Source organism: Papilio xuthus, unplaced genomic scaffold (genome assembly GCF_000836235.2).
Source record: "Papilio xuthus unplaced genomic scaffold, Pxut_1.1 DF827542.1, whole genome shotgun sequence".
Classification (NCBI taxonomy): domain Eukaryota; kingdom Metazoa; phylum Arthropoda; class Insecta; order Lepidoptera; family Papilionidae; genus Papilio; species Papilio xuthus.
In genome coordinates this window covers 6,077,093-6,089,472 of record NW_013531107.1, presented here as the reverse complement: position 1 = coordinate 6,089,472, position 12,380 = coordinate 6,077,093, and the positions used below count along the sequence as shown (strand labels likewise).

General features: G+C 44.2%; 2 protein-coding genes across 2 annotated transcripts in view; one reads left to right on the top strand and one right to left on the bottom strand.

Annotated features, from left to right (window-relative positions):
- Sirt7 (sirtuin 7) overlaps window positions 1–3,054 on the bottom strand; it is a 5,631-nt gene extending 2,577 nt beyond the window's left edge. The window contains exons 1-3 of the mRNA XM_013313549.1: window positions 2,351–3,054; window positions 1,166–1,263; window positions 28–793 (exon numbers count right to left, since the gene is read on the bottom strand). Of these exons, the coding sequence (XP_013169003.1) occupies window positions 28–793; window positions 1,166–1,263; window positions 2,351–2,578 (1,092 nt within the window). The 5' untranslated portion in view covers window positions 2,579–3,054. The remainder of the gene's footprint in view (window positions 1–27; window positions 794–1,165; window positions 1,264–2,350) is intronic.
- A 3,227-nt stretch (window positions 3,055–6,281) lies between these two features.
- On the top strand, window positions 6,282–12,175 carry LOC106118802 (chaoptin). Its single transcript, XM_013313548.1, has 6 exons — window positions 6,282–6,440; window positions 7,782–7,979; window positions 8,074–8,209; window positions 8,287–8,397; window positions 8,487–11,473; window positions 11,841–12,175. Exons 2-6 carry the CDS (start codon window positions 7,796–7,798, stop codon window positions 12,173–12,175), a joined length of 3,753 nt encoding a protein of 1,250 aa, XP_013169002.1. The 5' UTR covers window positions 6,282–6,440; window positions 7,782–7,795.
- The last annotated feature ends 205 nt before the right edge of the window (window positions 12,176–12,380 follow it).

The window sequence follows — 12,380 nt, the reverse complement described above, 5'->3', positions numbered from 1 at the left end:
GCTATCGTCCGACTCCTCGCTCTCCGCCTCCGAGGCCGAGGTTGAGGACGAGGGCGAGGAGCAGGAGGCGGAGGGGAGCGAGTAGCAGGCGTCCGAGTCGGAGTCGGGGTCGAGCGCGGGCGGCGAGAGCGGGGCGCGGCGCGCCGTGTGCGCCTCGAGCGGGGCGAGCGGCACGCCGTGCGCCAGCAGCGGGTCGCGGCGCGGGCTGTAGCGCGGCACGCGCAGCCGCAGCCGGCGCGCCACCGCCGCCATCACCGCGTCGCAGCGCGCGTTGATCTTGAGCGCGGCCACGGCGTCCTTGGGCGTCCACTGCAGATTGACTATGTAGAGGGCGGGGCGGGCGTGAGGCGCGCGCTGCATGCGCCACAGCCGCGGGTAGCGGCGCAGCACCTTGAGGCTGGAGCCGAGGCAGAGCACGACGTCGGCGGCGGCCGCGTGCCGCAGCGCGCCCGCCCAGTTGAGCGGCCAGGCGGCGCGGCCCCGCTCGCCGAAGTGCACGATGGTGTCGCGCAGCTCGCGGCCGCACGTGTGACAGAGACGGCGCGTGCCGTGCGCGTGGCGCGCCGTGCGCTCCGTGGTGTCGAAGGTGCGCAGGTAGACGCGCCGGCACGCCGCGCACTGCTCGGCGAACATGTCGCCGTGCAGCTCGGCGAGCGCGCGCCGCGGCAGGCCGGCGCGCAGATGCAGCCCGTCGCAGTTCTGCGACACGACGAACTTGAGCACGCCGCTGGCCCAGAGCGCCGTGAGCGCCATGTGCGTGAAGGTGGGCTGCGCGCGCGTCACCTCCACCCGCCTGCGACACGACACAACTTGCATCATGTGAATGCGTATGCTGTGCTCGCTAACATGCTATACTTTAATCCCACCAAAACAGTGTTGAAAACTTATAAATGGGTCGGTATAGATCCAGAGGCATCCAAAACCTACACAACACAAGCGTACACATATAGATGTAACAACATCACACACAATAACAAACTTTTTCAGTAATTTGTCTTTACATTTGAATTTGAACATAGACATATTATTTATACCAAAGATTTATGAGGAGCATGAATTGGTGCCAGTGGTGAGCACGTGTGGGGCGAGGCAGGGGGTGAGGTGGAAAGGAGGCGGAGGATGGGCAGAGGACGAGGTGGAGAGAAGGCGGAAGCGAGGCGCTCACCCGACGGTCTCGCCGCGTTGCAGCCGCGTCCAGACGCCGTGTGGGCCGCGGTAGTCGGGTATGTCGGCCGCCGTACTGATGCCCGCGCCCGTGTACACCTGCAATAACAATCCAACAATTACCTTAACAGGTTTAATTTGCAGCAACATATTATACATAAATAGCATTTGGTGTTGGTGCTTCACCTCTAAGGAGATAAAAATATGATATTCTTATATGCCTTGCAAAAATAAGTTAGAAACAGGTGGCAGTTGATTCAAAACAAAAACACAATAGTCTAGGACTAAAATGGATACAAACTAATGCCAGCTGTAAGATGCCAGCCATTACCTACTTATCAGTCAAGTAATAAGTGTTGGTTATTAACATGGTACTGTACAGTAATCATCATCAATTCACTATATGTTCCCACCAAGGGCTCAGGGCCTACCAAAATAGGCCATAGTGAACCACTGTGGCCCAGTGCTGGTTGGTTGACTTCACACATATCTTTGAATTTCTTCTCAGATATATGCAGTAATAGTTGTTGTACAAACACATGTTGTGTAAAATTCTATCTACCGCTTCATATATTTTATATTAAATATTAAAAAAAAATTGCATTGTCATCAAAAATCTGACAACAGAAAGTAGTTCCAATTTCATATACAAGATTTACATAAGATATACCTGGAAATAATAATAAAAATTGTAAGAATTGAAGGTATTATCATTATTTTACCAATCTTGTCATATATGATTTATGTCCTAGTCTCAGGGCTTGGAGTTTACCCAAAAATGGGATGATTAGGCTATAGTCAACCACAACAATCATTAATTTATACCCACATTTAAAAGACGACATTGTCATTCTTTACACATTTGATAGATTTTATATGAAAAAATAAAACAAATATATTTGACGAGAAGCGGACAGTATTTTGGGATAAAACTGGCTATGCGCTATTTCAAATTATAATATGTGTCAAATTTCTTCCAAATGTGTGTTGCTGTTTTGGATACTTGTTAACAATCATCCATCCACTAGTCCTACAAAAACATTCACACATATTTGTAGGTGTACGAGCAAATGATTGTTAATCTATATAATTGAGATGGGTATTGTTGGTGATCATGGATGGGATGGCATTGAAACATATATGTTTCATCGATAATTAACAAGAGACATGATTGTGAAGAACTAACCACGAGGTGTTTAGCTTCCTTGACGGCGCGGGCTAAGCGGCGGCACTTCTCCCGGAGTACACGGGGGCTGTCCTCAACCTCGCGAGCACGCTCGGCAGCGCGAGCGCGGCGCGCAGCTGCGGCGGCTCTCGCTGCGGCGTCGGCCGGCGCGCTGCGGGCGGCGGTGTGCTGCTCCGCCCGCGCGGCGCTGCCGCTCAGCCTTGCGCTGCTTCTCACACCACCGCCCATGCTCCTGTTGCTACCCAGCTTCACTTTGCCACTGCATTCCGCTTATGCGCACTCTTACTTGGAACTTTTCGCTTCTAGTATTTCGTCTTTGTGTCACAAAATCTGTATATTATTGTATTTCATTTACACTATGTATCTGTCAAAACAAAATGTCAAGCTCAACTCAAGCTGATCAAGCAAACTTAAATTCTCCATGGTCTCTAATCACCAATATCGTTCTGTCTCCTTTTCTCAAACATCTTACACCTATATGCGCTGCAATGCTCTAGGTAAAATAGGGATGTGTTAATTGAACAACTGTGCAACATATAAACTATTACCCGTTGACCGTTTTTATTTAACAATATTTTTTGAAAAATACTTATTTCGTCACCTTTCATGAAAAACTGATAAATTAAAAACTATAATGTCTGCATGTGTTGCATGAAAAGTGGTAAACTGGTACTATTTTGTCATGAGAATTGAAAAAAAAGCTATTGTAAGGTAAATAAAAGAAAAAATTGTTAAATTTTTATTTTCGTTCGACACTATGTTAATTTCAATAGTTGTTTGACATAAGGCTAACATTTGATTACTTGAAGTTTTTTTAATCAACTCCATCCCTAAGTGACATTGACAATTTCTTTTCCAAAGTTTGACAGGTTGGTTTAGTTGTTATTGCTCGATTTTACATTAAAATCTGTGAAAATCTTGAATTTAATAAAGGTTTTACAAATTTTTATGATATAAATAAAAAGTGTATACGTTGCGTTTTCTATTTTTGATTATATTTTTAAAGTTTTTTGTTTGTTTTCAGCTTAGTGGAATATATCGCTCAAGATGGTAAGATTCTTTTATAATTTAATGATTGTTTGAATTAGGCTATTTCATAGTTATGATCCAAAATAAGTAACTAATAAGGCTTACATTTTTTTAAGTATTTATCGTAATTATAGCTTATATGTTGCTGATTTGCGAATTCTGACTTGTGTTTGACTGAGTGCTAAAAAAATATTATTTTTATTGCAGCCACGTGAAATTAAAGACATCAAAGACTTTTTGCTAAAAGCCCGCAGGAAAGATGCAAAATGTAAGTTTATATTGAATATTGGAAGTAGTTTAGACAACTATTTATGTAAATATATGTACCATTTTTGTTTAAGCAATAAATCATTTTTCATTTCAAATTTACTACAACTAATTAGCCGTTGCTCCCCAATTACACATAGAGTTATGTCAAAATGTCAAAAACAACAAGATTCAAATATATACTATTTAGTAGATAACAAGCACTTTTTATTAAATATGTTAAGCGGCATTGCAAATAATTGTCAGTACCACTTACTGTTTCACAAGTGTCAAATTAACCACCTACAGAAACATTGAGAAAGGTTGAAATGTTTGAGAATTTGGTTTGTTTTGTAATGTCCTGTTTAATGATAATGTAATTACAATTACAAAAAACTTAACATGTACGCTACATGTTCTTCCAGACTATTTTCTACATATGTGCCAAATATCATCAAGATCCACTGACTCGTACCAGAGATACCTTCAAACAAGCATCCATCCAACCATTAAACATTGCATTTATAATTATAGTAAGATAAACATCTGGTTTAATCTGAAAAATCAAAATTATTTTCTTCATCCAAAAAAAAGTACATAGTGAAATATTTAGTAAATACAAAAGCTGCTGGCATATTGACAAAAATTTAAGTTACATTTGTTGTTATTTCTATTTCTGTGAAATGTGAATGTAACCAAACTGTTGAATTTTCCAGCTGTTAAGATAAAGAAGAACACAGAAAATGTGAAGTTCAAAGTACGCTGTTCGCGATTCCTGTACACGCTGGTCATCACAGACAAGGAGAAGGCAGAGAAACTGAAGCAGAGTTTGCCCCCAGGTGTGTATCCCCTTGTTTTCGTTATTTAAGGAAATTTCTACATGCATTTGAGTAGCTGTAATGTTTCATGCAACTTCTATGCTAGTTATCTATTGTCCAGTTAGCAAAGTTTATTTTAAAAAAAAATTTGGAGACTACCGTTTATTTGGTTTGTCAATATTTAGGTATTCCAAAGGTTATGTTTATTATAAAGGTATAGTTGTGGATTAGAATATTTTTAATTTAATTTATATTTTTTTCACAGGATTTTTTTGCTATTAAAAAAAAATCAGTGAATAATAAAGTGTATGGCCAATATAAATATAAATGACAAGTAAATACTGGGGTTTAGTTCATAGTTGTATGTATATTGATTAGTGTTAATCTTGTTTCAGGTCTGCAAGTAAAAGAAGTAAAGTGATGAGGTTAAGTTAATGTAATAAATAATATAAAAACCCACATAAAGTTTCATTTACTTTGTCCTAAACTTGTGTCACACTCAAAGCCGATGACTAAAAGAGCTGACATATTGGATTCTGTCTGTGTACTATTTGTCTCCACTCGTTGTCAGTCACAACAGAGGTCTCCTAGACTGGGGTGATGGTGGGATGGGGGTCAGGTGGAGGAGTTCACAAGTGTGAGATAACTCTTGCTACATTTTTAAAATGCTGAGGTATAAACCTTTAAGTAGTACTTTTCAAGTTCAAATTTGCCGAAATTTATACTAATTGCAGCTGTCCACCTGTTTGTTGCTTGTGATTACTCAATATAATAAGACATTTTGCTTTTCCTTTTTATATTCATATTGAAACTATTCAATTTATTAAGATATTCTTTGTATTGGACAAAGGAGTGATGTTAATAGGCGAGAGAGAAGGGATACTAAATATTATTATTGTAGAGTGGTAAAGTAATATTGACTGCTCACAATTTGAGTTCCACTCTGTACAACGTCGCGAAATGCTCGGTCACTTGAGTGACGATGAGGGTTAGGGATATTATATACAAAGTTAATATGATGTGATCGTGGCTTTTTATAAACAAATTTCTCATAAAATATGAAAAACAAAAATTTGCGAGATGTCATGTAAAACCTAGTTATTTGAGTTAGTGTCTATTATAAAGCCTTAGCAATTGGATGAGACCAAAATCGTCTCATGTAATTGCAAAGGGTAGGCTATTTTGTTTAGAGTTAACGCAATATGACATATATGACACTTGTACATCAATAATTAAAGTTGAGTCCATTAAATGTAAATTAATTATCTATTTATATTTAAGATTTCGAACTACACTAAAGCTATTTTTTACCCACAACGACTTTATAAGGGTGTGAGAAGTGCCGTGAAGAGCTTTAATAAAATTAATTTTATTGCTATTACTAAGAATTTTCTGCAAATTCAAGTTTGAGCTGTGAGCTTTCACCAAATTGGTTGCTTAAAACTCAGAAAACTTTGCTTTGAGTTCCAATATAATTTAAATATAGCTAGAAAAAGTGCGCAATTCGCACTTTTGCTTTTCGATTTCTTCCGCCACTGTGAGGGAGAGTGATATTTTCATACGTGTAATCTCTGAACACGTCCCGTTCACATAGTTCGGGTGCGATTTTTTAACTTCCATTTTAACAAGACCTACTCTATAAGTATTTTAACATCGCGGTGACGGTGGGAAGCTTTGATGTAAATTGCTGTTTGTCAGTTGCTTTGTCAACGGCCGTGAGCGTAGCGGCCTCAGACGAATCGCGCTGAACTGAGCTTTTATGAAGCTGAGGCAGCAGCTGAACGCACGTGGAGAAACATGTGCGAGCCGACCATTGGTGAGTGCTCAATGCTCCCTGGCTAACTGCTGCTCTGCTCAGGCCTCACACTGCTCGCTCAGTATGCGCGCGGCCGCCGCCGCGATCGGGTGTGTGTTCAATCGTGTCTTGTTGATGTCGGTGCCGCGATGTCGCAGTGTGTTTGTATCGTGTATTACTTGACAGATTTATAAGAGCGACTGTGAGTAAATAATTTTTTATTTAAAAATCAATCCCTGTTTCAGATACATATTAAATTTCGCTTTAGAGATTTCCACAAAAAATAAGGTTGAAACGAGATTTTCTTTTAAAAATTGTATACGCGGAATAGCAATTCATAGATGTTTTTAAGGTATGTATAAGAATATGAAAGATTAATTAAAAAACCAAATCAGTTTCCCGCTATTTTTGAAATTATTTTCTGTTCGTCAAAACTGTTGAGTTTTGTTATTCTGTGTTCATTATTTTTCTGTGTGCGTGTGAGTGTGTGTGTGAGGGTGTGTGTTAACTTTGATGGCAATAATGAAGCTTGAGAGAGATTGAGAGGTTCCTCACATGTAAAAGTGAACAGATGGACGTCGCCACATAAGTCTATTTCTGGAGACGCGGACTTAGCATGTCCAAATATTCAATCAGAGTAGTCTGTAACGAGTGCAGTAGTAGAGAGTAGTCAGTGAGCTCGCCTCAGCAGGAAGGATATCGCAGCAATGACTTCTTCAGCGTGGACGTTTTGCTTTGTTCAGATATATGTATTTAGTTGTTAAGCACTGGAGTGAACTTATACTTATAACTTAACTATTGGCCATGGGTTCGATTCCCGCCATGGCTAACCTCTGATCTGATGTCTTTCAAAAAGTACTTTACAAAGAGAATATTTTAATTGCAAGATGGAATCACAAGAAAACAATTGCTAACAAAAGCTCAAACAAAAGTAATTTTAAAACTTAACCTTAAAATAAACAAACATAAAGACGATTTTAAGAAAAGCAAACGTTTCGTAGATGAAGCAATTTCGTAGATGATATGAGATACCAAATTAAAATTTCTCGCTCATTTAGACGAGGCATCAAGCTTTGCCTGGAAAAAAGAAAATTGATTGAAATCAATTCAACGTACAAATCAATAAATAAAACAAATTCGCCAATAGCCTAATGGTTAAGGGTACAGATTTCCGACCACATGGCCGAGAGTTTGAATCCCACCATTCGACTATTGTCATAAACCATGTTCTTTCACAAGGCTAGAGCTTACTTGGAGTGTTACAAAAAATATTACAAAATAAACAAAAATATACAAATACTTTATTTTAAAAAAAAATTATTAAAATTAACACTTTTTGATAGGCAAGTATCGTAGGGATTTTAGATAAAAATATGTCCCATCTGGTAATGAGAAGGGTGTCACTTTGAGCGAAGTGGAAGAGGCTGATTAGATACGGGCTAAGCAGAGAGAGAGAGAGAGAGAGAAAGACAGGGAGGTTGTGGGCCAAACGTTGGCTTATTCAATAAAAAAATAAATGAATGAATATGAAACAAAATTTAAGGTTGCAGTTACGCGATGCGTGCATGGCGCCTGGCCACCGCGCTATTGCTAACGGCCGTCGCGCCCGCACCCCGTGCTGCGCCCTCAGTGCTCCACGCGGCACCTGCGGCACACCCCTGCGCCGCCAACGGCCTTTGCCTGTGCCGATCTGACCATATCGCCTGTGACGCCGTCCCCTTCCACAGGTTCCCTGACACGGGTACAATATAATAAATATAATATTAGTTCCGTTAATGTGTTAACCGGAATGCGTATTGTAAGAAGTGAGGTGTAAGTTGTGGGTTGTGGCGCAGAGGCGGGCGTGCGGCACGTGGCGGTGTCGCGCGCTCGGCTTGGTGCGCTACAGGATGCGGCGCTCGACGGCCGGCGTCTGCGCACGCTGGTGCTCGTCGCCTCTGGGTTGCACCACATCGAGTCAGCCGCTCTCACGTCAGTACATCATTTTCCGCTTTATATTTGTAGTAGTAGCATTAGTGTAGTCCAGTAAAAGCGGCTCTCCTCCCCAGGTCCATGGAGTCGACGCTGGCTTCGTTGGATTTGAGTTACAACGAATTCACGAACGTTCCTATAGAAGCGCTCCGAAATCAAAAAGTATTAAATTGGCTGAACCTACAAAAGTAAGTAGGAAACGATAATCACAGTCGAAGCCAACGAATGTTTGTCACCTATGTATACGGGGTGATAACAATGCTTATATTTGTTGCAGCAACCTCATTGCCGAGTTAGATCCACAAATGGAGTGGGGTTTTTTGTCAGACTCCTTGAGCAGCTTGTTGCTTAGCAACAATCAGTTGAGCTTTATCCGCGAGGGGACGCTGACGTCGTTACGGCAGCTGGCCCAGTTGGAACTGGACGGCAACAGGCTGCGACATATCGAGGCAAAATCACTGCCGGCCTCGCTGGCGCTGCTGCGGCTGTCGGCTAACCTGCTGAGCACAGTGCCGTGCGCTGCACTGACCTCGCTTGCCCGCCTTCGCCATTTGCATCTGCGCAACAATGCCTTGTCAGCGACATTCGCTGCGAACCGTTCTTGCCGCGCCGAGGGTTACCGCATAGACTCTCTCGACCTCAGTCACAACGACCTCACAGATGAGTTCCAATTCGCGTTTACACAAGGTCTACAATTGAAGCAACTCGCTTTAGATCTTAACGATTTCACATCTATTCCTTCTTTCGTTTTTGAATGTGGCCGAATAGAGAAACTTTCGATCTCATACAACGAAATTACCCACCTTTCGGAAACCGCGATTCTGACGCTGAAGCATGATCTCGAGCGGTTAGAGATAGATAATAACAAACTAACATCTCTTCCTCGTAGCTTGCAAGAGCTGACGCGACTGCGCCACCTCTCGCTGTCGTATAACGAACTCCGGGAAGCGGATTGGCTGCCGCCTCAGCTTCGATACCTTTCACTGGCTGGAAACTATTTGGAGGGATTTCCGCTGTCCCTGAATACATTAGAGCCTGCGACACTTCGTTACCTCGACATAGGTTATAATCGTATTACGCACGTGTCATCAGAATGGTTCGGGCCGTGGTCGGGCGCGCTCAGCACGCTGAATGTGCGCGGGAACCGCATCTCGCAGCTGGCCGGAGACGCGTTCCCCGCGGCCTTGCCGCTCACAGAGCTAGTTCTTAGCTTCAACGATCTTTACTACGTGGAATCGAGTGCCTTCGCTAACTTGACCTCCCTGCGCGTGCTGGAACTCTCCTCGACGCTTTTCAGCGGGGAAGTGCCTTCGGGTCCCGCCTTCCAGGACCTCAAATGGCTTACTTTAGATAATAATAATATCCATTTCTTTTCTTCAAACGATATGAAATTCTACAATTCTTTAGAGTACCTAAATTTAGACTTTAATAAGCTCCTGGAATTTCCGAGCCAAATGTTAGAAACGAAAACGTCCTACAGACTGAAGGAACTGAGACTGTCGTACAACTACATTGCGAGGGTAAATCCTGTATTTCTGACGAGTCTTTCAGATTTACACAGCCTGGACCTTTCTTACAACCGCGTACATAACGTGAGCGCACGAACCTTTTCTAAATTAAATAATCTCATTTACTTGAGTCTAGTTGGTAACGCTATTGAAATAATAGCTGACAACGCCTTCAGCGATCTGATTAAACTTGAAATTCTAGATTTACAAGAAAATAATTTAGTCGAATTTTCAACACGATTTTTTCGGAATGTTTCCAACGAAGAAAGTAATTTCTCGATAAACGTCAGCCACAATATGATCACGGCGCTCGTCGGGGGACCGAATGTGTTCATAAGTATTTTAGATTTGTCTCATAATTTAATCGAAACAATATCTAGATCTTTTTTTGATTCATTTTCTAAGCATGTTCGTCAAATTTTACTTTCTCATAACAGGCTCGTCCACATAGACGCCTCGGGCTTCGGGCCCCTGCCGCGGCTCCTGACCCTTGACTTGCGTCACAATAATATCACTACCATTAGACGAAAATCTTTTGCGGAACTTGTCTCACTTCAAATATTGGACTTGTCAGATAACAGATTAAATCAGCTCTCCGTCGAACAATTTCACAATTTACAAAAGTTACGTCACCTTCGATTAGAGTACAACGAGCTTCGTGCCCTGCCTCGCGATTGCTTTAAGAACACGCTCCTAGAGAGTCTCGAGCTAGGCAACAATCGGCTCGCGCTGTTCCCGAGTACTGCGCTGGCGCAAGTCGGGTTCACGCTGCGCCGCTTGCACCTGCCGGCCAACCGGCTCGAGCACCTGGACGCCGCAATGTTCCATGACATTCCTTTCTTGCACGAATTAAATCTTGCGCACAACGCGCTCACTGTGCTATCGGACAATACGTTCTCCGGCCTATCGCGGCTGCAACTTCTCGACCTCTCATATAATCATATAAAAACGAACTATAAAGAACTGTTCCACAATTTACCGCGCCTACGTCGTCTCGCGATGGCAGGCATTGGACTGAGAACCATACCTCACATGCCCCTCGTAAATCTCACAGAACTGAATTTAAATAATAACTTAATCACGTCGTACCAAGAAGTCGTGGTGCGCCACCTGGCCGACCTGAGGGCACTCGACCTCTCGCGGAACCACATCACGTCGCTGCGGCCGGCCATGTGGGCCGCTCTGCCTCGCCTCGCAGCTCTCGATTTGTCCTCCAATCCTATAGTTCGCATCACGTCTGGCGCCTTCGACGGTCTACATCGTTTGCTTCATTTACGTCTGGACAATCTTCGAAATTTGGACGCTGTGGAACCGCGCGCTTTCCGCACGCTGGCGTCGCTGCGCTCGCTCGGGCTCGAGTCCCCCGCGGGTAAAGGGCGCGGGGCGGCGACGCTGGCCGACATCACGGCGGCCGTGCCCTGCCTAGAGATGCTGACAGTGGTGGTGCGCGTGGCGTCGCTCGAAGCGCAGCTGTGCGGCGTGCACGCGCCCCGCCTGCGCATACTTGAGGTACGCGGCGGCACGCTGCGGAGCGTGGCAGCGGACGCTTTCGCAGCGCTCGGTCGGCAGCGCGCGCTCACGTTGCGCCTGAGCGGCACGGGCGTGAGCTCGCTTCCGGCGGGGTTGGCGAAGCCGCTAGCGCGCGTGCCGCACCTCGCACTCGACCTAAGCGACAACCGCCTCGTCAGCTTCAGCCCCGCCACCTTGTATCCCAATCTTACCGACTGGAATAGACTTGCGACAAAACTTCTACCGGGTAAGGAGCAAGCAAAATATCTTTCTATAATAAAATAAAAATAACCAATGATTACGTCTGCGCGACTGAAGAACGAGTAAGATGAAATAAAAATCGTTAAGAGATCTTGTTTATAAATAACTACTGCGACTCCGTCCGCGCGGAATAAATAAATTAGTAGCCACCGTGTTCTTCCATGCTATGTTCTACATCTATGGCAACTTTCTGCAAGGCCCATACAGCCGTTCTGGAGATACGTTATACCAAACATTATCATACCATACCATCCATCCAAACATTCGCATTTATAATATTGGCCTCCACTGGCAACCGAGGCGGCACATGGCTCATCTTCAGCTTGGTTAATATAATTATTTTTATATGTGAGGCGGCTTGGTGCTGGCGGGCAACCCGCTACGCTGTGGCTGCGCGGCCTCGTGGGTGGGCGCGTGGCTGCGACGTTGGACGGCCGAGGTCGGCGGCGGCGGGCGCGGCGCACGGGCGGCGGCAAGACGCAGCCACTGCCGCCCAGCCGGCCCGCTCGCCGCCCCGCGACCTCTGCTCGCGCTCGTCGCCGACGACGCGGAGTGTCACGCCAGCGCGCTCGCAAGCGCCGCGCTGCGCCCCGCACCGCGCCCCGCGCCCCCTCTCCTCCTGCTGCTCCTGCTGCTGCTGCTCCTGCTCCCGCACAAACTTATTTATGAAATGATAATATGCAGCTAGTGAATTCAATATATAAGAGTGAATAAAAGAACTGTGCGAGTGTTAGATATCGTGGAAGTGTAACAAAATTGTCACTAAAGAAACTATGCTTAAAACTTTTGTGGTGGCACGAGGGCAGCAGCAGCTCCATGTGCGGGAACCGGAAGTCAATGAAAAAATCGATCAAACAACGAAATAATATAATATTTAATTATTTTGTAAAAAT